We start from the raw sequence: 24,448 nt of genomic DNA, 5'->3' as shown, positions 1-24,448 counted from the left end.
AAAAAAAAGAAAAAAAAAAGAAATATTTATTAGTGAAGTAACATAATTAAGAACATAATTACATGAAGTAGGCTGTCCAGTGTCCATCAATCATAATACAATAATACATTCAAATGGGGGGTTTGAGTAACGACTTAAGTCAGCTACGTACATTTAACTAAATTATTAAGAGACACATATCGCACATAATTATATGTCCTAATGATGTTTCTTATACTAATGATAATGATATAAAGATCTTGTAATATTTTTTGTTTCAAATTATAATGATGTGGAAATTATTATACTCTCTTTCGTCTAATTATATACGTCTGGTTCGATTAATGATGTTTAACTAAAGTTATTTTTATTCAATTTTTCATAATAGTAAGTTTAGTATTATTATGAACAGATACTACATTGTAACAGAGTTAGTAGTACTCAAAAAATATATATAATTTTATATTTAGAAACTACAATAAAATTACTATTAAACACACAAAAGATAAATTTAAAATATTAAAAAAATGTCAAAGAATAAATAATTAATTTAACTAATGAATAGTAAACATGACAAATTAAATGAGACATAATGAATATTTAATAAAAATTCAATACCATTAATACATAAAATTAAATATAAGATCATAAATAGAAAAATAAATAAATGATATGTATTGCCAACAAGTCAATCAAATTAAAGATTCAAATAAAGTTGAAGAACTCGTTTCGTATAACTTTTATCATTACTATTACTAAAATAGTATGAACTCTTACAACATCATATATAAAACTTTTATCATTATTACGATACAAAAATAAAGTGTGTTACACAATTAAATACGGAGTATATTTTTAATGATTACAAATATAGATTTGCATGATCAAAGTAAATAGAAAATTACTATAGTCTCACATACAATTCATAATTGGATATGCAAATTGCTAATCTTCTCGATCTTGCTGGCCAGGGTTTCATTTATAGCCTAAGTTGGCTTATATGTCATAGGGCACGTTTGGTTGTTAGCGGATCTGCTAATTTTTGACGGATTTGACCATCTTTAGCTGTTTGACCAAGTCAAACCGCTAAAGATGGTGTTTGATTATCAGCGGTTTGGAGCAGCGGTTTGCTCCAAACCGCTGAAAATGAAAACGCTGCAATATACAGTGTTTTCACTCAGCGTTTTGGGAAAAGGTTTCCCTTTTCCCAAAACACCCTTGTATATTAAAAAAAAAATTCACTTAACCGTGCCAATTTGGCTAACTGGCCCAAGCCATATAATTATATATATGTTTAATTTGGAGCGCAAAACTAAGGGGAGCCGGCTTATGTTTTATTTTTATTTTTTAAAGTTTTTTTTTTATATTTCTATTATTATTATTATTATTATTATTATTATTATTATTATTATTATTATTATCATCATCCTAAAAAATTATTATTATTATTATCTTAAAAAATTATTATTATTATTATTATTATAAAATAAAATGTATATATATCCTTTTGGTCATTTTACATGTTAACCGATAATCTAAACAGCTAATTTTACCAAACATCTTTTTACAAATCGCTAATACAATTCGCTGGTCAAACCCGCTAATATAATCCGCTATTTGATAACCGCTAACACAATCTGCAACCGCTAACCGCTGATAACCAAACAAGCCCATAATCTGCAGCACTATGCCTCAGCAGGGAGTTATGGGTAGCATCAAAGTTTTGGAATACTATAAAACATTTTACATACATTTTATTTGACTAAATTGAGTTTGCAATGAGTATTAATGTAGTGGTGTCATAATGGTCTTGTTTGGTAAATGATGAATTCGCTAAAATTTTAACGGATTCGTCATTTTTTATTGACATTTGGACTTAGTCAAAATTATCGAAAACCTCATTCAATAACTTCACGGTTTGGAGTAGCGTTTTTGTTCCATATTCAATAACTTAACCGTTTGGAGTACCGATTTTGCTCCTTATTTGGTAACTTAACGGTTTGGAGTAGTATTTTTGCTCCAAACCGCTAAAACCTTATTAGCAGTGTCAAGCTTTGATGTTTTGTGGAAATAATAAATATCTTAAACACCCTCATATAATTAAAAATAAATAAATATTTCATACTAATTTTTGTTGTCTTAAATCTCATTTATTGAAAAGACTTTAGGCTCCATTCTACTTCCCATTAAATGCAGGACAACCATCGGATCGGATGGGAAGTAAAATACTTATGGCCATTGAGGCTTTCAAGGCCCCTCAGTATTTCCCCGTCGATGTGGGAACTAAACAGAAATACAAAGGGGAGCTGAGCCTCTGGCTCCTCTTTGTATTGTTTTCTTTTAAATAATGATAATAATTATTATTATTGTTGTTGTTATATCTTTATAAGTCTTTTTACAGTTTAATTGTTAAAAGCAAACAACTCATCATTTTACTAAATATCTTTTTATAAATCGTTAATATAATCAACTAGTCAAACTCGTTAATACCAATCTGTTAACCGCTAACCGTTATTACCAAACAAAGCCAATAAGTTTTGTTGTTAAAACTTTTGTAGGGAGAATTTTTTTTTTTTTTTTTAATTTTAATATCAAAAGAGAGGAAATAGGACTCCAAAAGAAAGCCAATTAGTTTATCACATTGAGAAAAGTCCTAGACTATATGACACCAACATTCACCCCCAATATTTTGGTGAGATAATCAGGAAGCCCTTCAAATAACATAACTCCAATACCCTAGCTAGCATGCAAGATTTAGCCTTTGTGACCCTATTATTGACTCCATTATGCTATCTAAAGATGACATGCTTTATATATATATATGAGTGCAATTTCGTAGAGTAAAAAAAGGGTAATTGTACACTTCTGCACATAATTAGAACAATTTCAAACTGCCTGTGATAGGATTCAACATTAAAAATAAGCCTTAAGGGCATTTTTCCAATAAATGGTTTTTTCTTGGTTTTTATAACAGTAAATTAAAAAAGTAGAGTTTTGATTTTTTAGTGATTTTTTATACTATGAGTGAAGGTTTTTATTGGGCTCAGCTACAAATTTGAAAAAGGAAAAAACAGTCGCAGGTGTGCATCAGGCATACCAGTTGCGCCCAACTGCATGTGCCAGCTGAGCGTGTGAACTGATAAATTTTTTATTTTTATTTTTAAATTTTTTCATGTCAGGCTTTGTTTTTTTTTTTTTTTTGGCTTTTTTTCCCCCCCTTTTTTCCTCTTTCCTCTACCCCTCTCTTTTACATGGATATGACAAAAATCACCAAAAAACCAAGACTATTGAAGATGCTCAACATCTAGTCTGCTAGGCTATTGTCCAGGGGCCATGTTGGTGATATCTTTTCTCAATGAGATCCCTGTTCTAATCTCTAAAGTGTCTGTCCATCATTTTGCATTGATAAAATATTTATACTTAAAAAGGTTCATGATTATATTCGAATTATATTTGTTTTACCCGCAGTGATTACAATATACATCATTATGATTTAGGTGCCTGGTAAATATTGAAAATCATCACTATTTTATTGAAAGTACTGAAAAATGCATAAAGAATAGTATTGAAAATGGGCAAGGAAATCAAAGGCATTGACTTGGAAGTAAAAGCTGGAAATCTTTGAAAAGATCTTGTTTGTACGGTGGAAACGTGAATTGAAGTTGAACACGGAGGTGACAAATCCAAACAGGGATTTCGGATATGGGGGCTAACCCTAATAAATTAATAAAATAATAATAATAATAAGGCCTTTACTTTAAATCTTAAAAAAATAAATAAATAAAGTAAAGAATGTAACTTATTTTCATAAAAGAATGTAACTTGATAGAGCATTAATATCAATTGGGATTTTTTCCTCTAATGGGTCTCAACATCAATATCATCATTCATTATCTCATTCAATCACAAAAAATTTTCTCCACATTAGTTTAAAGTTTTTTTCTCAATTTTTTGTGAACAGACCATTTTCTATGCTATCTTTTAATTATTTTTTTTATTTATTTGAATTATAAATTTATAATTACAAAATTTAATTAAAATAAACATACCTACATTTAATTAAATTGATAATTATTACGAACATTTAAATTAATTTTCGTGGCTGACACAATTACTTAGGTCTTATTTTCAACAACAAGCTAGGTAAGTGTTTGAAACCTACTAAGAACCTAATTCATGGTAAAACAATCAGCAACGTGAGCTAGAAACATGAGGGTGTTGTCCAATCAATATCTTCCCCAAAAGGTTGAATTCTTAACCGCCCGATAAAGACTAAATCTTTGCTCACTGTGTAACTGGTGAAACTCGATTCCTGGTCTCTTTTTCCAAAATTCACCTTTGTAACCAGTTGAGTTGCCCATGCAAATTATAAATGACTATTTTAGTGACTTGCAATTTATCACCTCCATCAATTTTAAGGGAGAATTATGATTAGTCCTTAACAAATTTTGTAGGGAATGAAAAGGGAAATTACGTAAGCAGTTTTCACAGCATGTGGAGGCTGGAGAAGGGAGGGGCTTCAGCCTTCATGATCAGTCTATCATGCGTGACAGTACACCCCGCGTGCGCATAAATAGTATTGTGTACCTCTACTTTTGCGGGGCCCCCTCCAATCACAACACAACCAAAAACCCCTTCTATCCTCGCTTTTACCTTTGCCTTTTTAAAGTTGCTCCATCTACAACGAATGGAATTAACCTCCATTCCCCCCCTACTCTATCACCCTACAACCTTAGCATATGCTACACTCCTAAATGCTAAAACTATTCTCCACAGAACAACCAAAAAAGAATACTATTTGACATTTTGACTTCATATATATCTTATATAGTTAGTTGCCATAGCGTAAATTAATTATATCGAAAGTAAAAATGCTTAAGTTTAAATAGAGAGAATAAGTAGTGATTCTTATAACTTCTTAGGTACAAGTTACTTTGGAGAATGGTTGAATAAAATGGTCAAATTGCTCTAATTGATTTATAGGAGTAAGTTCGTACAAGTTCTATTATGAAGTAATGGATGTTTGGTATACCTGAATTTAAATTCAATTCATTTGCAATTTCATAACAATCAAAATTTCATTATTTGATTTGAAAAAATTGCAATTTACTCAAACCATTAAATTGAAACTCTCATGCTCTCCCCTCCCCCTCTCTTGGAATTGGAATTACGATACAATTCCACAAATCATGGAAAAGGGCAAAAAAAAATGTGTACTAACAAATTTGCCCTTAATTATTATTATTACCCAATGGTATTTGAGTCTTTATATCACTTTTTCCCTTTCAATCCCCAGTAATTCTATTCCTTCCTATCAAACAATGTAATTTGAATTCCTACTTTATTCTTTTCACACGAAATTAAAATTTTTTTCCCTTCTAATTCCCTTCTCCAAACCAAACACCTTGTAAAAGATGATTTTTTATGCAAGATGGCAACTTTATTTATACTAAATATTGTTATCATGTCATATTGATAACAAGTAACAAGTGGGGTTGATGTGACAAGTTCTGCATGGTGAATATCGCTAGTTGTTGAGACATCTATGATAGTTTAGCCTTAAAGCATAACATGCGTAAGTTGACGTACTCTATCCTCTTTAATGTAAGCAGGAAATTTCTTGGCGATGTCTCATCGGTCTAATTCTTCATAATGATAATATTTATGACTCAATTCGTTAGATCTATTAAGTGAGATATTGGTATGGTTGACTACCATATAACTCTACCAAAATTATTATAAATTCTTTATATTTTAAATCATATACTTAAATCAATTATATCAAGTTAATTTTGTTAATTATTATCAAATCAAGAGATTTTTTAGTTGTATAATTAATCAATTATAATACACTGTCAGGAAGTATTTTTATTCATAAATACATATAGTATTATTTTGTTAAACCCATATAGGTTAATGGGCTTGTAACAATTGTTCACTTCCATTAAGATTTTGTTTTGGGGTTTTTTTATTAGGATATTCTAATTTTTAAAACAATAATACTTGTGTGTCACCATTTCATAGATTTTAACATGTAAGACGAATCAAAGTGAGGATAGTTACTTATTATTTATGGTAGAAATCATAATACATACTTATTACAAAAAAAATTAATACCAAATTTTAAAATAAACAAACCGTTATTTATAATAGATATTATAATATTTATATGTGATACTTACACACTCAGTTGTCTACAATCCGACACATCTAACGAACAAAGATCCGTGAAACGGTCTCACATAAGTTTTTGCATGTGTAAAATATATTCAAAATGATTTGGAAGTTGGTCGATAATGGATTATATATTTTTATCCCAATTGATATTAATTTTTGGAAAAAGTGTGAAATAAGTTGTTGAACTTATTGTTTTTGTTCAATAGGTCGTTAAATTTAAAAAGTGTGCAATCGAACCATCAAACAAGTAAAATATGTGCAATTGAAACATTTTTGGATTTCTTTTAATGCAATTTGAGTTAAAAACATTTCGATATTTCCTCACAACAGTATGACAAATGAAAGAGCGACTCTTAGTACATACCATGTAAGCAATATGATCGAATTTCACCGAAAAAAATTAAAAAAAATGTCCCAATTACACATTTTTTGCTTGTTTGATAGTTTGATAGCATAAGTTCAATGACCCAATTGTACGAAAATAATAAGTAGAGTGACCTGTTCAATGACCCAATTGTACGAAAATAATAAGTAGAGTGACTTGTTTGATACTTTTTTCTTATTTTTTCGTTCAGTATTATTTATTTTAAATATTTTAAATTTTTTTTCTATAACAAATCAAGTTTTATAAATTATTAAATTGTATATTGAGTTAAAAGATGCTAACCAAACCAAATGATTTATATTTTAATCTTTGATCTACTCAACATAATCAATTTTAAAAATTATTAATTTTCCATTCAATTATTATTTTTCAACCAGTGGCATCAAACCCTTCCCTTTATACGGGAGGTGGTGGGTTCGAGCCTCAGTGGAGGCAATACTGACTCTTGTGCTTCAATAGGTTGAGAAAGTAGTTATGAACAGATACCGCATTGTAATAGAGTTAGTAGTATTAAAAAAAAATTAAATTTGATCTTAATCACGTTAGTAAAATTTAACTTCTTACTGAAAAAACGCCTAGTTTTGAGTTCTTTTAATTGATTTTGAGTAGTATAGAAGCAACATATTTGCTGTTTTTATGCCTAAAAATCGTCCGAAATCTTTCGAAAAAAAAAATAAAAAATCGTCCGAAATAGGAAAGATTCCTAGGACAGTAAGGACGTCACCGGCAGCAAAATAGAAAAAGAAAAACACAGCTTACTACATGTCGGCTAAGGTTTACCTTTTCAAAAAACAAAATAAATAAATAAAAACTAAATTATGTTATTTGGTCCTATAAAAACTTGAATAGATCGAAACTCACGTTAAAGAGAGTCAAGCACCTTGTACTTAATTGATATTTTTATAAATTTTTAAAGAAAATTTACAAGATTGAACCCTAATAGTGAGGTATTGGCTCTTTGGGATACAACTGATTGAGAAAGTATATTGAACAGATACTACCTTGTAATAGAGTCGATAATACTCAAAACAAAAATAAAGAAGAAATTATAATATGTGTTATTTTTAAAAAATATAAGTTAATTATTTACAATTGTGTCTCACGATGGAATTCTTACGTTTGTGTGTTAGGTGTTCCATTAATAGACAATAAATGAATAAAATAAATTTAATTAAGTAATTCATTCATATAAAAGTTGGTTATTTATGAGTAATTTTTAAAAATAAAGAGTTTTAAAACATATTAACGTATTTGAATTTATACACAAATAACGTTTTCTTTGATTTACAAATTATACTTTCTTTTATATACTTCTAACAAATTAAAATACAATATACAATTTACAAAATATACAATAGTCTGTGTAACTTTGATTTATGAAACAATTGCAACTGCTATTTAAATATGTCATTGTTGGGTGAAATGCACTTTATGAACTTAGTTGATAAAGGACCATAAGAAGGTAATTCAATTTACGTTGTATATAATTGATTGAGACAGCTCATAATGGGGTGCTTGGTATGATCTAATTGCAATTCCATTCCTACCAAATTTCATGGAATAAAAATTTTATTATTTGGTTAGAAGAAATTGCAATTCTACGGAATTGCAATTCTTAGGACCCACCCATAAATTGCAATTCCACAGTAAATTACGATTTTTTCTTTATTATTATTATTGTTGTTATGCAAAGATATTTTAGTCTTTATTCACTTCTTCTCTTTCAATTCCCACACATCCAATTAATGTCTACTAAACAATGAAATTTGAATTTCTAGTGTATTCTTTTTCTCACGAAATTACAATTTATTTTCTCCATAATTCTTTTATTATTCTACCCAAACGCCCTGTAAATGAGTCATATTTAAAATCTTGTTAATTACTCCGTACAATATTGTAACTGATGCGCTATTGTAAAAATTTTCAAAAATAGAGAATGTAACAATTGCTTTTACTATGGTGTACTATGTGCCAAACATTTTTCATATATAGTCTTTAGAAGTTTTATTACGTATTATTATTATTATTATTATTATTATTATTATTATTATTATTATTATTATTATTATTTTGGATTTAAAAATCATAGTCGATAGAATGATCAAATCATATCTACCAAAGATCTTGCATCACATGGTAGGTGTGATGATATTTAATGGGCCATGCCTTGGGGTCCCCCCCTTTTCTCCTCTCCAAATACTCTTGTTGTTCATCTTGTACAATATATCGGGCACGCCATTTAACGTTCCATTTCCTTTTTCACACTTTTTTTCTTAATCTCTATCTTAACCTACTCCCTTACTCTTTCTCTCACTTTATTTTGTATTATTAGATTTATTAGAAGGTATTATTGTTTCTCTCCACGCGATAGGTCACTTTGGCCTTTCACTTTTAAAAGTTACAAAACACGTTCTCAGTGTTACAATTGTAATTGTTTTTGTCGATTCTCCGCATAATATATAAGTCACTTTGGTCTTTCACTTTTAAAAGTTACAAAACATGTTCTCAGTGTTACAATTATTGTAATTGTTTTTGTCGCTATGATGACTGAAATGCAAGTGCTATTTCTTGCTTGCTTAGTCATTTCACTCGAAATTGAACACCCAAAGTACTAAAATGTTCATGAATATGCTTGAAACTTAATATTGTCCTATGTTTGTGTTCACCAGTAAATTGAAATTAACTAGACTCTTATCTCTTATGGAGCATTTGGTAGAGAGGAATTCCAATTCCTTTTTCACTTATAATTCTAAGAAGTGTAAAAATTCAAAGTTTGGTTGTGAAGAATATAGAATTACAATTCTTTAAAATGAGGAATGCAAATCCTACCTCCCCTACGAATTGCAACTATTCCATAATACATTGCAAGAAAGGTTGGAGTGTGAGGACCAAATTGCTCTTCCTAATAATTCGACATCTTTTCATACGAATTGCAATTACATGGGAATTTTGGTCTTTACACTACTTATTCCCTTTCAATTCCATATATACCAAACACTATAATTAAAATTTCCAATAATTTTATAATGTAATTTGAATTCTTACTTTATTATTATCTTATTCATTTCCATGAAATTACAAACATTATTTCTCCCCTAATTTCCTCATTGCAACCAAACAGTCGGTTAGGGTATATTTTGTAAATTTTAATAGTATGTAAAGGACTTAAGGACCAAAAAACCTACTTATGAATAATTGAGAGAGTTCTTGATTAGATCAACTTAATTTATCTCATCATATACTTGTTGAAATAAAAAAATTCGGGGTATCACACAAAATTGAGAGACAAAAACACTTTTCTTCCTAAAAGTAATGATCTTATCTTATTCAAAATGAAATATTTTTGTTAAAACTATGTGTACTTATTCTATTTCAGACCAACACTTGTATTTTTTTTAAGAAGTTTAGACTTTGTGAATAATTTATTGAATCGAACAAGTACCGTAATGAAATATAGGTAACAAATTAAATGAGTGATTTAAGTCAATCAAAATAAGTTGAAAAAAAATTGACCTATTTTTTAACGTATTAAAATTATTTATTTTTTTAAAAAATATATTAAAATTGGAGGCAAAAACGCTTTGCTTCCTTAAAGTAATGATCTTCTCTTATAGGTAACATATTAAAATTATTTATAAATTAATTTTTTTGAGTAATACTGACTCTTTTTTTTTTTTTTTTTGGGTGAGGGAGNTTTTTTTTTTTTTTTTTTTGGGTGAGGGAGTAATACTGACTCTGTTACACTGTAATATCTGTTTATACTATTTTTACAAAAAATTCAATATCGCCCCATTGAAATTCGAATCTATGAACTCCAATTTGGAAGAATCACTTCGTATCACTAGACCATAAAATCACTGGTTTATAAATTAAAAGGTTATTAAAGTATGAATTATTTAAACAGGTCAATCTCTTTCAAATTGCGATAAAGTTTCAATAATTTAGATTATGTGTACAAAATCATATGCGTGGATTACATGATTGCCTAATGAGGCTTAAATTAATCTATAAAATGGATTAAAATCCACCTAGTAACAATGTAGTCTATGGTCGAGACACGAGGTCTTGCACTGGTAGATTACGCTGTTTTTGTCTGGTCGTGTACGGAAAATCCTAAAAACGTTTTTAGTCAAGGCTTGTACAGACAAATAGAATTAAAATTTCAATTGAAAAAGTTTTTTTTTCTAAAAAATATATTTTATAATGTAAATACTGTGCTAACAATTTATATAAATATAAAAAAGAAAAGTTTATACTTCATAGGTGTATAAATAGCTGGTGAGCAGATCGATTTTGTCTCAAGTCTCAACACACACACACTCTCTCTCTTTCTCACTCTCTCACTATCCCTGCAAAGCTGCAGCTTCCATATATAGTGTTGGGTCTAGAGAGAGAAAATGTTCGCCGGAGAGAATGGTTTGCAAGGAGACCCGAGACTGAAGGGCATTTCTGATGCTATCAGAGTTGTTCCTCATTTCCCAAAACGAGGTAATTAATCTGGATATACACAAACATGGAGTGATTTTCTGCGTATGTATGTATGTATGTATGTGTGTGTTTTACAGAAATATTATGGTTTTTTGTTGGGAACTAGGAATAATGTTCCAGGACATAACGACACTGTTGTTGGATCATAAGGCCTTTAAGGATACTGTTGACATCTTTGTTGATCGATACAGGCACATGAACATCTCTGTTGTTGCCGGTATTCTCTCTCTCTCTCTCTCTCTTTCTGTATGTATATATGTTTTTTTTTTTTTTTTTTTACTATGAAGAAAATGGATTTTTCCTGTGTGTTAAGAACAAGAAATCTCGTCTTCTGTTAGTGACTGTGGGGGTTTGGAGGACAGTTTATGGAAGCAGGTTTTTTATGGTGTTATGAAATTTAAATAATTAGTAAAAAAAAAAAAAAGAAGAAGAAATAAACGTACAGTTTATTCGTACAATTATAAAATATATATTTTAAATCTTATCATTTTGATTAAAAAAATGAGATTTTTTATTTGACTTTTGGGGTCCTCACTGTCCTGTAACATCGGTAATTCTAAACTTTGAGGTTTCAATGTTTTGTTTTGTTTTTGTTTTTTTTTTTAATTTTTATTTTTTTTAATAATGTTTCTGGGCTCTTTTAGTTGCTTTAATTTTAGTATGGTGGTTTGTGGTCATCTTGCAAAAGAATTGTACTATGATTAATGCATCATCTAATAGGTGTTGAAGCTCGAGGATTCTTGTTTGGTCCTTCAATTGCGCTGGCAATTGGTGCAAAATTTGTACCTCTGCGCAAGCCTAAAAAGTTGCCAGGTATCCTTCCTGCCTCAATACTCTGAAAATTCCAGTTTTATTTGAAAACTACCACCTTTTGCGTTTAAATTAATAATACAATGTTGTTCACCAAAAAATTAAAGATGTATAAAAATAGGAACATTGAGTAGAAGCTAAGGTAGTGAAGTTTTATAGGAAATTGGAATTACTTAATTAATATATATAATAATGCAGGAGAAGTTATATCAGAGGCATATGTGCTTGAATACGGTAACGACTGCTTAGAGATGCATACTGGAGCTGTTGAGCGAGGAGAACGAGCATTGATCATCGACGACTTAGTGGCTACTGGAGGGACCCTGTCTGCAGCTATAAGGCTTTTGGGTGTGTATTTACATTAATTCTGCTCCCTCGGCTCCAGGGCCGGTTTTTTGATTTGCGTGACCCTGTGCTGGTAAATAAGTGATGCCCTATTAAAGTATAAACTGCGAATTGAAGAAAAGTGATTCGCGTGAATATTACGAAGTAGAATTTTTTTTTAAATAATACGTAATAGAATTTAGATCAGTCATGAAAACCTAATTTTGAGCCAATATAATCACAAATACATATACTAACTATTGGACCAGGGCTCGACTAGGGGCCCCCAAAATTTTGGGGCCCTGTGCTATTGCCCATCTTGCACGCCCTAAAATCTGGCCCTGCTCAGCTGTTCTTTTTAAATTATTGACTATATATAAGTTTCCATTATATTGATGCATACCTGGCCTTACTAATTAAACATGCATTATATTGCTTGCTGTTCTTATTGAATATTGATTAGAACGCGTTGGAGCTGAGGTAATTGAATGTGCATGTGTCGTTGGCTTGCCAGAGGTTAAGGTATTAATCCTAGGATAGGATAGCTCCCATCATCTAATTAATGCCATTATATTATTCTAGTTTCTTGTTCCTTAAAACTTACTGGGATTGCATTGCTCTGCAGAAAGCGCGATTGCTGAATGGGAAACCTCTGTATATCCTCGTCGAGCCTAGCAAATGGCAAATGTTGTGATCTATCAAGGTATCCAATATGTTTTTTTCGTCGCATGCAACAGATGTTTAGTTCCATGATTCTGCTGTCAAAATCTCAGTTTTTGCTGCTGTCTATGTACTTGTTCCTGTTACAGACCGAACTCAAGTTCAAGTTCAAGTTAAAGTTATTAGCCGGATCATCTCGTGTGGTGTTTGCCATGGAATGGAATGGAAGTGTAAGAGGCTTTTGAGAGGAACATTAAAAGTGAGGAAGAAGAAAAGGGTATGGGAGTTTAGGTTCGATGTTGATCAGAGTGAGTGTTTCGATGTGACAATTGTTGTCCCAAAATTGATTTCGCAAATACAAATATTTTGTCTTTCTGTAATAACATGCATGTACGGACCAACATCCATCTCATCATCATCTTCATTATTCTCACCAAATCCAACTGCCGTATTAATAAAATATTTGAGTAAAGTGTATTTTGGTCCATTATGTGCAATCAAATTCGCTGTTGTAACCACAAATCATGTCTCTTTAGTCATCAACACATGTTAGGCCCATTGTCATATCATCAAGATTCAACCTAGCTAACATCATATCGTCCAAGTTCAACTATCTAGCCTTTTTCATTTGAACTAGTTAACTACTAGCAGTTTAAATTACATTTTTTTTTAAAACGCAGTTTAAATTACTTTACTTTCTTTATAATCATTTGTTAGCTAGGGTCACAATGTGGAGCATACCCTCAAATAATGGATAAGTTTCTTTCATCATCTAAAAAAAATTCATCTTATAGTGTATTTGGATAATCATTATACCATGAATCATGGCTCAGATTATAAAGTGGACAATTGACATATAAATTAGATTTTTAGTATATTATACGTTCATATTTCCAAAAAAAAAAAAAGAATATTATATGTTCATTTTAATGTACTACAGATTCATTATGTTCTAATACAGACTCATGTTTAGTGTACTATAATTTGATTTTTATTATACTGTGCAGCATACTAAAAATGAATTTGTATCAAAATTCACCTTGTAATGTGAACCATGATCCATAGTATAATTTGCTACATTTTGACTTTCTACAAACTATAAAAGATAATAATTAAGAGGCCTCGTAGGACTAGTTCAATTGGTTCAACTGATCACCTTAAAGCCTTGCTCCAGTAGTAGTGGCAACTTGATGCAGAGTGTACAAACAAGCTAAGGGTGGAAACCTAGGGATTGACGGAGCAATCTACAATTGGGCAAGAGTTATGGATGCTTAGAATTAGTTTTGGTGTAAGATAGGAAACCTAATGTGTGTGTGCGCGTGTAAATATATATAGGGAAGTGCCGACTCAGTCCCTGAGTTATGTCCGTATTCGAGTTTAGTCACTCAGTTATTCACGAAGTGGCGAGTTTAGTCCCTGGCCGTTAAATTTGACGAAAAAATTTAAAAATATTTAAAATTTGAGGGGTAAAATAAGAAATTCACATTTTATTATTCTTCTTATATCAAAACTACTTTTACAACATTATTTTTCACTTCTTAGCATCATATATATTTTCAAGATTCTTCAGTTTTAAAAGCAATTTAATAACTTTCGTATAACTTGTTAGGAACCTGACTCTTGTATAACAAACTTAAGACTTAGCACAAACAAAGAAACACTTGATCATTGTCTTCACGCGTGTAAAACACACTATCCTAACAAATTTCGATTTTTATACTAAGCAACAAATGTAATCAAACTAGAACTGTTGAGATACAAAATAATGTCAAATTTCTCAGGTTGCTTTTATGAGAAATTCACCAACGAAATAACTTGAGATTTTTAGTATGTAAAAATTCTTTTGTGTGTAGTAGTTTAGTCAAATATTCATTTGGTGAATTTCTCATAAAAACAACCTGAGAAATTTGACACCATTTTGTATCTCAAAAGTTTTAATTTGATTATATTTGTTGTTTTACACACCTAAATACAATGATCATGTGTTTCTTTGTTTGTGCTAAGTCTTAAGTCTGTTATACGAGAGTCAGGTTCCTAACAAGTCATACGAAAGTTATTAAATTGCTTTTAAAATTGAAGAATCTTGAAATATGATGCTAAGAAGTGAAAAATAACGTTGTAAAAGTAGTTTTGATATAAGAAGAATAATAAAATGTGAATTTCCTATTTTACCCCTCAAATTTTAATTTTTTTGGGTCAAATTTAATGACCAGGGACTAAACTCGCCACTTCGCGAATAACTGAGGGACTAAACTCGGATACAGCCATAACTCAGGGACTAAAGATGCCATTTTCCCTATATATATATATATATAGTCATGATCAGGTGTAGCCTGGTCATTAGGTGTGGCCGTGTGGCCTATTTTCAGCCATTAGATCATATCAACTCATCAAATCAACGCGAAATATATATATGTTACAGAATACACCATTCTACGTATTAAAATGTACCAGAGGACCGATAAAACACACCATTCCACACAATATACCAAATGCGTCTATTCACTTAAAATTCATCAATATACTTAATAAAACACATCATTCTAGGTATTAAAATGTACTACAACGTGCCTCATGTCAGATTATAAGCATACACTATTTTTTGATGAAAAAACATACACTATTTACATATATTAGAAAACATGTGCTAGTTTTCAAAAAAAAAAAAACATGTGCTAAAATATGCACCATTATACGTATTAAAATGCACCACACTTATTAGAAACACATGTGTTAAAATATACACCATTCAATGTATTAAAATGCACCAGACGACGTATTAAACACACCATTCCACAACACAGTTACACATTATTCTACGTATGAAAATACACCAACGGATAGATTAAAACACACCATTCCACAACACAGTTAATGCACCAACATACGTAATAAAACGCACCACACTATGTACTAAAATGCACCATTCTAATTCACGTAATATAAATACTAAAATTACCATAATAACCCCACTTAAACATATGCGAATTTCGGTAAGATTAATGAAATTGGACGGTGCAGATTAGGCCGCATAACTGCACCGGAGCTCGCCGCCACAATGACACTACAGTTGGAGAATGAAAAAGTGCTCATAATTGGAGAGGAGGAGGTGCACGCGGCCTTCGTGCTGCCCCGAGGCGAGAGGGAGGTTACAAACCGGGACCCAAATGACGTGACAATGACACTACTAGAGGTGGAGGGGTAGCTTCCTCACTACAAGGCACAACATCACACCATTAATGATTTCCAATGTGCTAGGAGAATACCTGGAAGGCTGTGACATTTTTAAGAAACATTTCACTGTGTTGGTGGTGAGCACTCTAATCCGTTCAATGCAAAATGGATACTGCCTCCTATTATCCATCGACCAGCCGGATGATGTAAACATAATCCCTAACCTTAATTGGTGCAAGTACTTGTTGACAAACCGGTGGACACACATAAAAAGTGGATGAAAAAGAAGCACAAGAGATTTTGCGGCCCATTACTATTCCTAACGGTAAGCATGCTACATATGTGAAGCTATTTTAGAGATGCATTGAAAGAATGAACTAACCCTATAAGTTTTATGTGTTAATGAATTAATGCAGACACTCTATATGGACCGGGTAAAGTTTTATGCAAATGTAGTGCCCCGACTCGGAGGATGGACAAGTAGGGGGAAGCGGGACAGGGAGTTCTCAGAAATCAGACTCGGAGGATTTGGTCGAGGAGATATACTACCAAGTGAACTGGATGATGTAGGGAAAGAGGTTGAAGCTGAGGTAGAAAAGGTATGAGCATTGCTTTTAAAAATTATTTTTAAAAATAGTATGCAAGAATTGAGTACTGTATCTATGGTGCACACTGCTCAGTTATAAACTGCACACTAGTTTTAGTTATGGTCAATACTAAGTGCTTAATAAGGAAATATTTGTTGGTCCCAAGGGGATGGGGTACAAGTCTAGAGGGGGGGGGTGAATAGACTTGTATAAGATTTTGCAAATCTTTTTCGACCTCTCGTGTGTATTGGACTTAGGATGTTTAGGTCCGATACCTCACAAGATGAAGACAAAGTTTTGTGCGCAGCGGAAAAGTTATCCCCTTTTAATTAGCACGAGTTTGAGTTAGTTCGAGAGGTGTGGTTATATGCAGTGCAGTTCGAGAGATAGGTTAGCGAGAGATAAAAGCAGAAAGTAAATGCGAGAGAGATTTTTAAGTGGTTCGGCCAACCCGCCTACGTCCACTCTTCTTCTAGAAACTCCCTAGAAGGATTGCACTAAAACTTCCCTGTTTAGTACAATATCGAGCGCTTGAGCTTTGATCACGAAGCCCGCCTCAAGCCTCAGGTTTTTCGCCCCGCTTCTTGTTACTCCACCTCTCGAGCACTTGAGCTTTGATCACCAAGCCCGCCTCAAGCCTCAGGATCTTCACAAGACAGCTCCCAGGTTACTCCGCCTCTTCTTGCCTTCTCCAAAGCAAGGTTGTTCCGGTTGTCACAGGTTGTGTGTAACAATCTCCAATCTAACTAAAAGCTTTCATTGAATGATCTTCCTTGTAGAGCAGCTTTGGTCACCTTCTAGATGTGTAGTAGTTGAAGCTTTGTAACTCTCTCAAAACACTAAGATGTGTTTTCTCGCACTTGTGAATATCAAGGGTGATATTCCAGATTAAGCTCTTGTACTTTGAACGTTTGAATCAGACAACTCTTATGATAGCTTAGAATTCTCGAACCTCTTTGAACTTGTGTCTTCACGTCCTTATATATGAGAGTTGAGGAATAATTCCGTTGGAGGGAAAATTTATATATGAGAGTTGAGGAATAATTCCGTTGGAGGGAAAATTATTATATGAGAGTTGAGGAATAATTCCGTTGGAGGGAAAATTATTCCGTGAGAGTTGAGGAATAATTCCGTTGGAGGGAAAATTATTCCGTTTGAAATGAGGAATAATTCCGTTGGAGGGAAAATTATTCCGTTTGAAATCTGTCTCCCATGCGTTGGAGGGAAAATTATTCCGTTTGAAATCTGTCTCCCATGTTGATCATGAGACTTGCATATTTTTAGCACGTTTCATGGAGTGGTGGTCTTGTAACTTGAACCTTTTGTCTTGTAGTGAATATCCCATATTCCACTATCTTGAGTCCATGCTCCACTTACTTCTTTTGGTAAAAGTTACTCTTTTTATATTCCCATTGATCCTCGTTTTAGAGAATAAGACCGACCTTTGATTGGTACATCTTCTATCCGTTTGTTGTGGAGTTCTGACGTGGCATCCACTTTCGGCTGTTCTATGTTCCCATAATACTCTGTTAGCACCTCCTTAATATTTTATCTCCATGATATTCTTCTTCTCCAAACTTAGATTACTTCATCTATGCGTGTTATCTGCCATTCAGTTCATTGGAGAAGAGCCAGTTTATCGAGACCAAAGTTAATGTCTCGACTACTTGATGTCTCGATCCCATGTCTCGAACTGGATTCATGTCTCGAGAGATTCCGTCTCGAGCTCTGCTTATGTCTCGAGACTTAGTTGATGTCTCGCAGACCCTTATTCCTCCAGTGATGTCTCGTGCCTTCTTCTGATCTATCTATAAGTTTTCAACACGAAACTTCTAAGATGTTCAAGCAAGTTTACCTTAAGCTTAAATATTTTCCGAGTTGAGCTCAATTACCCGGTTGTATTCTCACTTTTAGTTTACTTGTCAAACTTACATGTATTTCCTATCTATCGAGACTAAGGGGATTGAACATTACATTTGGTATCATCAAAACCTATTACAGTATGTTCCTAACAATATTCATAGCAAACTAAAGTTTTAGGGAAAAAATATTGGTCAAGCCACCAGTGCACACTGGCCAAAACTGAGATGCACACTGTAATTATTAAAATTTGCTGCAAATGTGATTGTTTTTAATATATGATGGGTTGAGGTGGATGGTAGACGTTATGTACATAGCTTCTTTATTTTTGCAATTTGAATATTGTTTCTTCGTTTTGGGGTTCGGGTGTGGGTTCTATTTCGCCTTGTTTTAGTTCCCAGGTTTTTTAATTTTTTTAATGGTATTTCTGTGTGTGTGGCAGTGTTGGTAGGTGTGTGCATCAATAGAGTCATCGCTGTATGACCATATGATATTTAGGATATTCAAAATACTAAAGCATAGTGATACAACTTATTTTACTTCAAAAAATTGGATATTATGTTCAAATGGTTTATTTAAATCATAAGGAAATAGTTTGTAATGGAAGTTCAATGTCACAGAAGCACATTAAATTTGGTCTGTGCACTTTAATGTTTCAATATGTGCATACAATTTATTTAGTATTGATGGTAGATGTTAGGTTCATAGCTACTTTATTATGCAATCTGATTAATATTACTTTTTTTGGGGGGTTCGGGTGTGATTACCATTTTGCCTAGTTTTTGTTCCTAGGTTTTTTTAGAATTTATTATGCTATTCGCCTTGCTTTGTAGATTGAAGTACACATGCACACAGGTTAACACACCCACGCCACACGTAACAACCAAAACCTATTTTTAAAAATAGTATGCAAGAATTGAGTACTGAATCTATGGTGCACACTGCTCAGTTACAATTTGCACACTAGTTATAGTTATGGTCAATACTAAGTGCTTAATAAGGAAATATTCATAGCAAACTAAAGTATAAGGGAAAAAAATTTGGTCAAGCCACCATTGCACACTGCCAGAACTGAGATGCATAGTGTGCACCTACCAGTTCACCCATTATATTTTGATGCATACGTTAACACCTTGTCATCCCTACAGGCTTTCGAAGAACGGGTGACGGACGAAATTGAAGCACTGAAGAGCATTGTTGTGGAACTAGAGAAACTAATGACCGAGACAGATGACCCAAATGCCAAGGAAGGGATAGTAATGCAAATCCAGCAAGCAACCACAAAAATATTTGGAACAATGAGGGGGGACACAAGTGACGGTCGAAAAGACCCAACAAATAAAGACCCTCTGGACACTGAACATGATGACGAATTCTGGGCAAACACCGAGAACATACGGGTTGTGGAAGAGGTTGAAAAAGCTGAGCAAATGAGAGCCAAAAAGGGTGAAATGCCTAGTTTTAGTTTGGGATTTACACAGGAGGAAAACCATGATGTGTGGAATAACATTAGCAAGATTGCCAAGGATTACACAACAGAAGAGGTAATAAAAAAATATTTATGTTTAATTGCTATGTTAAAGATCACACGTACACAATGCACGTAACTAACCTCCAACCATACCACTAGGTAAATGGTGATCATGAAATGGAAGAAGCGATCCATGTAGGGGAACCCCCCCCCCCCGGACAGTTGTAGACATAGAAGCCGTGTGTGCACTAGAGGCTGAACCAAACGCGCCACCAACTGATGACATATTCCACACCCCATCGGAGGTATTACAGTGCATGCCTTGTAGTTATATATATGAAATTTTGTTTCCAGCACATACTTGAACAACTATTAGTTTATAGAACATGAATAGGTAATAACCCAACTTTCACACTACAATGCACATGCAAGAAATATAAGTTGCACAATGGACAACACTACTGTGCACACTACCCATAACGCAGATGCACACAAGTGCACTACCCTGCAAGGATTAACCACTAACCCATGTTTTTCACCTACAACAACTCATTGGAGTTCACGAAAGCGGGCCACGAAACATGTGTTGTCCACCATATAGCGCACCAATAAAGCTGGGGCGATCGGAAATGACTTATCTAGCAAAAGAGGACGAGGAGACGGCTTTCCTTACCCATTATGTGAGCCAGGTCATGGGCATACCATTAGATCCAATCTCGCAGCCATTTGTAGTTCACCAGTGGATTGCACAGAGTATCAACAATGACATGTAATGATGTAGTTTTAAAAAGTACCTGGATGTTTGTTGGTTTGAGCATATTTGATACAATTACATTGTAGACATGAAGTGGTAGCTATATACTAATTGAAAAAACCACGCATTGAACAGGTACGAGGTACTATTCAGCTACAGGAACAGAGTTGCAAGGCTATTGGACTTTACATCATTGTTGATGGATCAACAGGTCTCAGTGGGAATCATAGCTACATGGGCATCCATACTGAACTATTGGGAGAGGCAGAATACCAATGGCGCACTAAGAAGATTATTTGCATCACCAATAACAACTGTACTAAGCTAATCTGGCCCAATACTAATAAACGAATAAACCATCTTGGCCATGTGACCGTAAAATAACTTTTAGAATGCAGCTCCAGACTGTAGTGGACTACAAAAAAACTTCAAGGAGACAACGACTAGAATGGTTCGGTAGCAGACTATCAACGGATTTGGATACCTCCCCTTACAAGAAGTGGTCCGGTCTTGACATGGTAACTGAGCAGAATGATGAGTACCAACTGTTATATTTCACACTCTTCCATTACTGCACACGGGCACACATATAGTATAGCTACTGCTAACAATACACATAGACATCTACTAAGGTAAACACATGCACATACTTCATGGTTTTCACCCATACCTCTGTGTAGATCATATTCCCCATACTCCAAAAGGCCCACTTTTACGTCATAAGCTTTGACATGATAAAGATGAAGATCGAAATCATCGACAACTCATCTGAAAAGATCTCCAACGAACGCAAGTACCTCAAGGTCCCGGGTGACTTGGTGAGCAAGAACAATCATATTTTAAATACAACTGCTAAATTAATACACTACTTTATTGACTACCACTCATGTGAGCAGATCGATCTGCTCTCCACACGCCTCTATGATGAAGGGGACGAGGCCAGGAGCGCTGACATTGCTGAGTCAAGCCAACCAGAATGCAAATGCCATGGAAGGATAACAGAAATAACATAGACTGTGGATCTACACTATGAGACACATGGAAACCTTCGTTGGCCAGGCATTCTCAACATGGAGGTGTGGACTAGTGAAAGGCGACCTCTCATATCTGCGCAACCTCCGCCTCATATACATGTGAGAAATACTCATAGCAGAAATCAATGAATACCGAGCCTCAAACCTCTAAAGGGCAATCGAATTCTAGAATGCTCTTTTCAAGAGTTATGTGGCACACGGAAGCTAACCAAATGGCAATGATTGATAGGGTTATTTTGTGTTATCACGTAGATCCTACACTTGCGTAATTAGTAGCATAAACAGAAGCAAACAGTATGCCCAGCGAACTAATGTGAACTGTTCGTGGTCTGACCAGTGTAGGAAAATTGCAGTGTGCACACACTGACATAAACAAGTGCACATAGTGTGTAACACATGTTTTGATTATTAATTTTTACCTTGGGAATTGAAAGAGAAATGCTTATGTGCACAAGGTTATGAACACGCATGCACACCCTTGGACTATAAAGCCCCGCTACCCAACACCAAAGTGCACACAGTACGCGGAGTAAATGCACACGGGCAAGTAGAATATACTCCTATTTTTATTTTATACCAAAAGATTTAAAAATGATGGTACATGTACACTGATATAAGCTGATTTGCACATGGGTATTATCTACCGAAGTGCACAAACCTACTAACCCGAAATCACCAAAATTCCACCCAGACGTGCACGCAGCACAGCAGTAAACCGCAAATGGATTAAAACTTTACTCAAGAGAAATGCTTGTGTGCACAGGGTTATGAACACGCATGCACACCCTTGGACTAGAAAGCCCCGCTACCCAACACCAAAGTGCACACAGTATGCGGAGTAAATGCACACAGGCAAGCAGAATATGCTCCTATATTTTTTATATGAAAAGATTAAAAAATGATGGTCCATGCACACTGATATGAACTGAGTTGCACATGGGTATTATCTACCGAAGTGCACAAACCTACTAACCCGAAATCACCAAAAGTCCACCTAGACGTGCACGCAGCACAGTAGTAAACCGCAAATGGATTAAAACTTTACTCAAGTGACCATATCTGAGCCCCACTCCCAACAGCAAACTGCACACAGTCCGAGGAGTAGGTGCACACGGTCAGGCACAGTATGCTAATAATTACGCCTTTGTAATTACAGATAAATACATACCGTGCAATTTTGTTTAATAATTTATACCTATCCACACAGACACCCAGACTATGACAAAGCAAAACCAATCATACACATGCGTGCATACACCCCCTCCAGAAAGTGCACACGGGTTGACACCCCCACCGGGTGCAACCACAGTTGAATAACAAACACAACGGATAAAACAAATAATATTTAATAGTAAAAAATAACTATAAAAGAATGAACAAATAAATGTTTAATAGTAAACAATAACATTATTCAATGTCTAACACAACCCACTAAAATAACACCCCCGCCTACATACAAGCAATGAAAACTACGCTTGTGCCTTTGACTTGGCATTTGCCTTTGATTTCGGGTTCGGATTTAAAGGGCAATTGCGGCTGTCATGACCCTCAAATTTGTGGCACGTCTTGCACTCACGAGTTGACTGCGCAACTTTCTCTACAGCAAGCTCTTTTGAGGATTTAAACCGCTTCCCAAAACCCTTATTCTTAGCAACAGTAAGAGGATGGACAACAATCTCTACCGACGTGAGCACGCCCCCAAACGAATGAACAACACCTGACTTACCCACTGATGAAGCTAATGTACTGTCCGCATAAACAAATGGCAGTCTCAACTCCTTCAAAACACGAGACAACTACAACACACAATCCGAATCATCACCAGCAAGTGCAACACAACTATAAAAATCATTCCAAACCTCCTTCATAGCACCCTTGGTAGAGCCCACCTGTAAAACAGAAGCATCGTGCACACCCTCTATATCATAAATTGGATGCTTGTAGGCATCACGTGTCCATCGAGAAATAATATAGCGCGGCGAAATGGAGTCCAGACGAGCATCCTTGAAAATAAGAAAAATATGCCTACAAAGTAACCCAATCCTCTCAAACATCCTACACGAACAAGAAGCAGTAGTCTCAGTCATATTAAATACAACCAAATCTACAACACCATTCGCACCCTCTACCTCAACATGTTTCACACCACCATCCACCGTAGAAGACAAAACACGACACTCAAAACAACTGGAAACAATCTCTGCCTGTACGTCATAGAAAATAGTAATGGTATACACAGCAGCAGCGTAACGCTCAATAGCCAACGGCGTCTTAACCACATGCAAATATCCCTCACATGCAGCATCAAGCTTAGACTGCTTATGCCTTTGACTATCAATCACACCTTCAAAGTGAATAAAGAACTCCACTAAGCTAGCATGACAATTAGTGCAACCTCCAAATGAACTATTCTGTGATTCAGACCGAGATGTAGTCCGGACCAAACCACTCATAGGCAAGTCCCGAAAAAAAGCAGGAATCCTAAATGCACGCAACTCAAACATCAACTGAAGTCACCTATGCTCGCTAAGCCCATGCACCTCCATAATCTGAAGCCATTTAGATTCAAACTGCTCTATCGTTATACACTCATCCCACACAACATCATTAAGAGCCCGACGGAATGACTGATCATTGGCAAACACCGCACCAACCCTGTCACCAACCTTCGTCATGATATGCCACATACAAAATCGATGGCGTGAGGATGTGAAAACCCTCGGCACAGCAACCCGCAAAGCTGCG

At 34.1% G+C, this 24,448-nt stretch overlaps 2 protein-coding genes across 3 annotated transcripts; one reads left to right on the top strand and one right to left on the bottom strand.

Moving 5' to 3' along the window:
* The first annotated feature begins 10,851 nt into the window (after positions 1 to 10,851).
* Positions 10,852 to 13,310, top strand: LOC116010566 (adenine phosphoribosyltransferase 5). 2 transcript variants are annotated; one of them, XM_031250036.1, is made up of 7 exons: positions 10,852 to 11,029; positions 11,136 to 11,246; positions 11,750 to 11,842; positions 12,038 to 12,187; positions 12,627 to 12,685; positions 12,789 to 12,866; positions 12,973 to 13,310. In XM_031250036.1, the coding sequence occupies exons 1-6, from the start codon at positions 10,939 to 10,941 to the stop codon at positions 12,855 to 12,857; spliced, it is 573 nt and encodes a 190-aa protein (XP_031105896.1). In that variant the 5' UTR covers positions 10,852 to 10,938; the 3' UTR covers positions 12,858 to 12,866; positions 12,973 to 13,310. The 2 variants fall into 2 exon arrangements, with proteins under 2 accessions (XP_031105896.1, XP_031105897.1); XM_031250037.1 differs by lacking the exon at positions 12,627 to 12,685.
* A 9,862-nt stretch (positions 13,311 to 23,172) lies between these two features.
* Positions 23,173 to 24,378, bottom strand: LOC116010981 (protein FAR1-RELATED SEQUENCE 5-like). The gene is made up of 3 exons (XM_031250472.1): positions 24,275 to 24,378; positions 23,563 to 24,184; positions 23,173 to 23,499 (listed from the first exon to the last, which is right to left on the bottom strand). Exons 1-3 carry the CDS (start codon positions 24,376 to 24,378, stop codon positions 23,173 to 23,175), a joined length of 1,053 nt encoding a protein of 350 aa, XP_031106332.1.
* Positions 24,379 to 24,448: the final 70 nt, after the last annotated feature.

Source organism: Ipomoea triloba, chromosome 2 (genome assembly GCF_003576645.1).
Source record: "Ipomoea triloba cultivar NCNSP0323 chromosome 2, ASM357664v1".
In the NCBI taxonomy this organism is placed as follows: domain Eukaryota; kingdom Viridiplantae; phylum Streptophyta; class Magnoliopsida; order Solanales; family Convolvulaceae; genus Ipomoea; species Ipomoea triloba.
Note: the sequence above shows the minus strand (reverse complement) of the source record. Positions and strands in the feature narration are given on the sequence as shown.

Excerpts from the sequence above, each read along its gene's own strand:
- LOC116010566 (XM_031250036.1), top strand. The coding sequence starts at position 10,939 with ATGTTCGCCGGAGAGAATGGTTTGCAAGGAGACCCGAGACTGAAGGGC. Across the intron at positions 11,030-11,135 it reads TCCTCATTTCCCAAAACGAG|GAATAATGTTCCAGGACATA; the intron begins GTAATTAATCTG and ends GTTGGGAACTAG. Across the intron at positions 11,843-12,037 it reads CAAGCCTAAAAAGTTGCCAG|GAGAAGTTATATCAGAGGCA; the intron begins GTATCCTTCCTG and ends ATAATAATGCAG.
- LOC116010981 (XM_031250472.1), bottom strand. The coding sequence starts at position 24,378 with ATGACGAAGGTTGGTGACAGGGTTGGTGCGGTGTTTGCCAATGATCAG. Across the intron at positions 24,185-24,274 it reads GAGTGTATAACGATAGAGCA|GATTCCTGCTTTTTTTCGGG; the intron begins GTTTGAATCTAA and ends GCGTGCATTTAG. Across the intron at positions 23,500-23,562 it reads CCAAGGGTGCTATGAAGGAG|TTGTCTCGTGTTTTGAAGGA; the intron begins GTTTGGAATGAT and ends TGTGTGTTGTAG.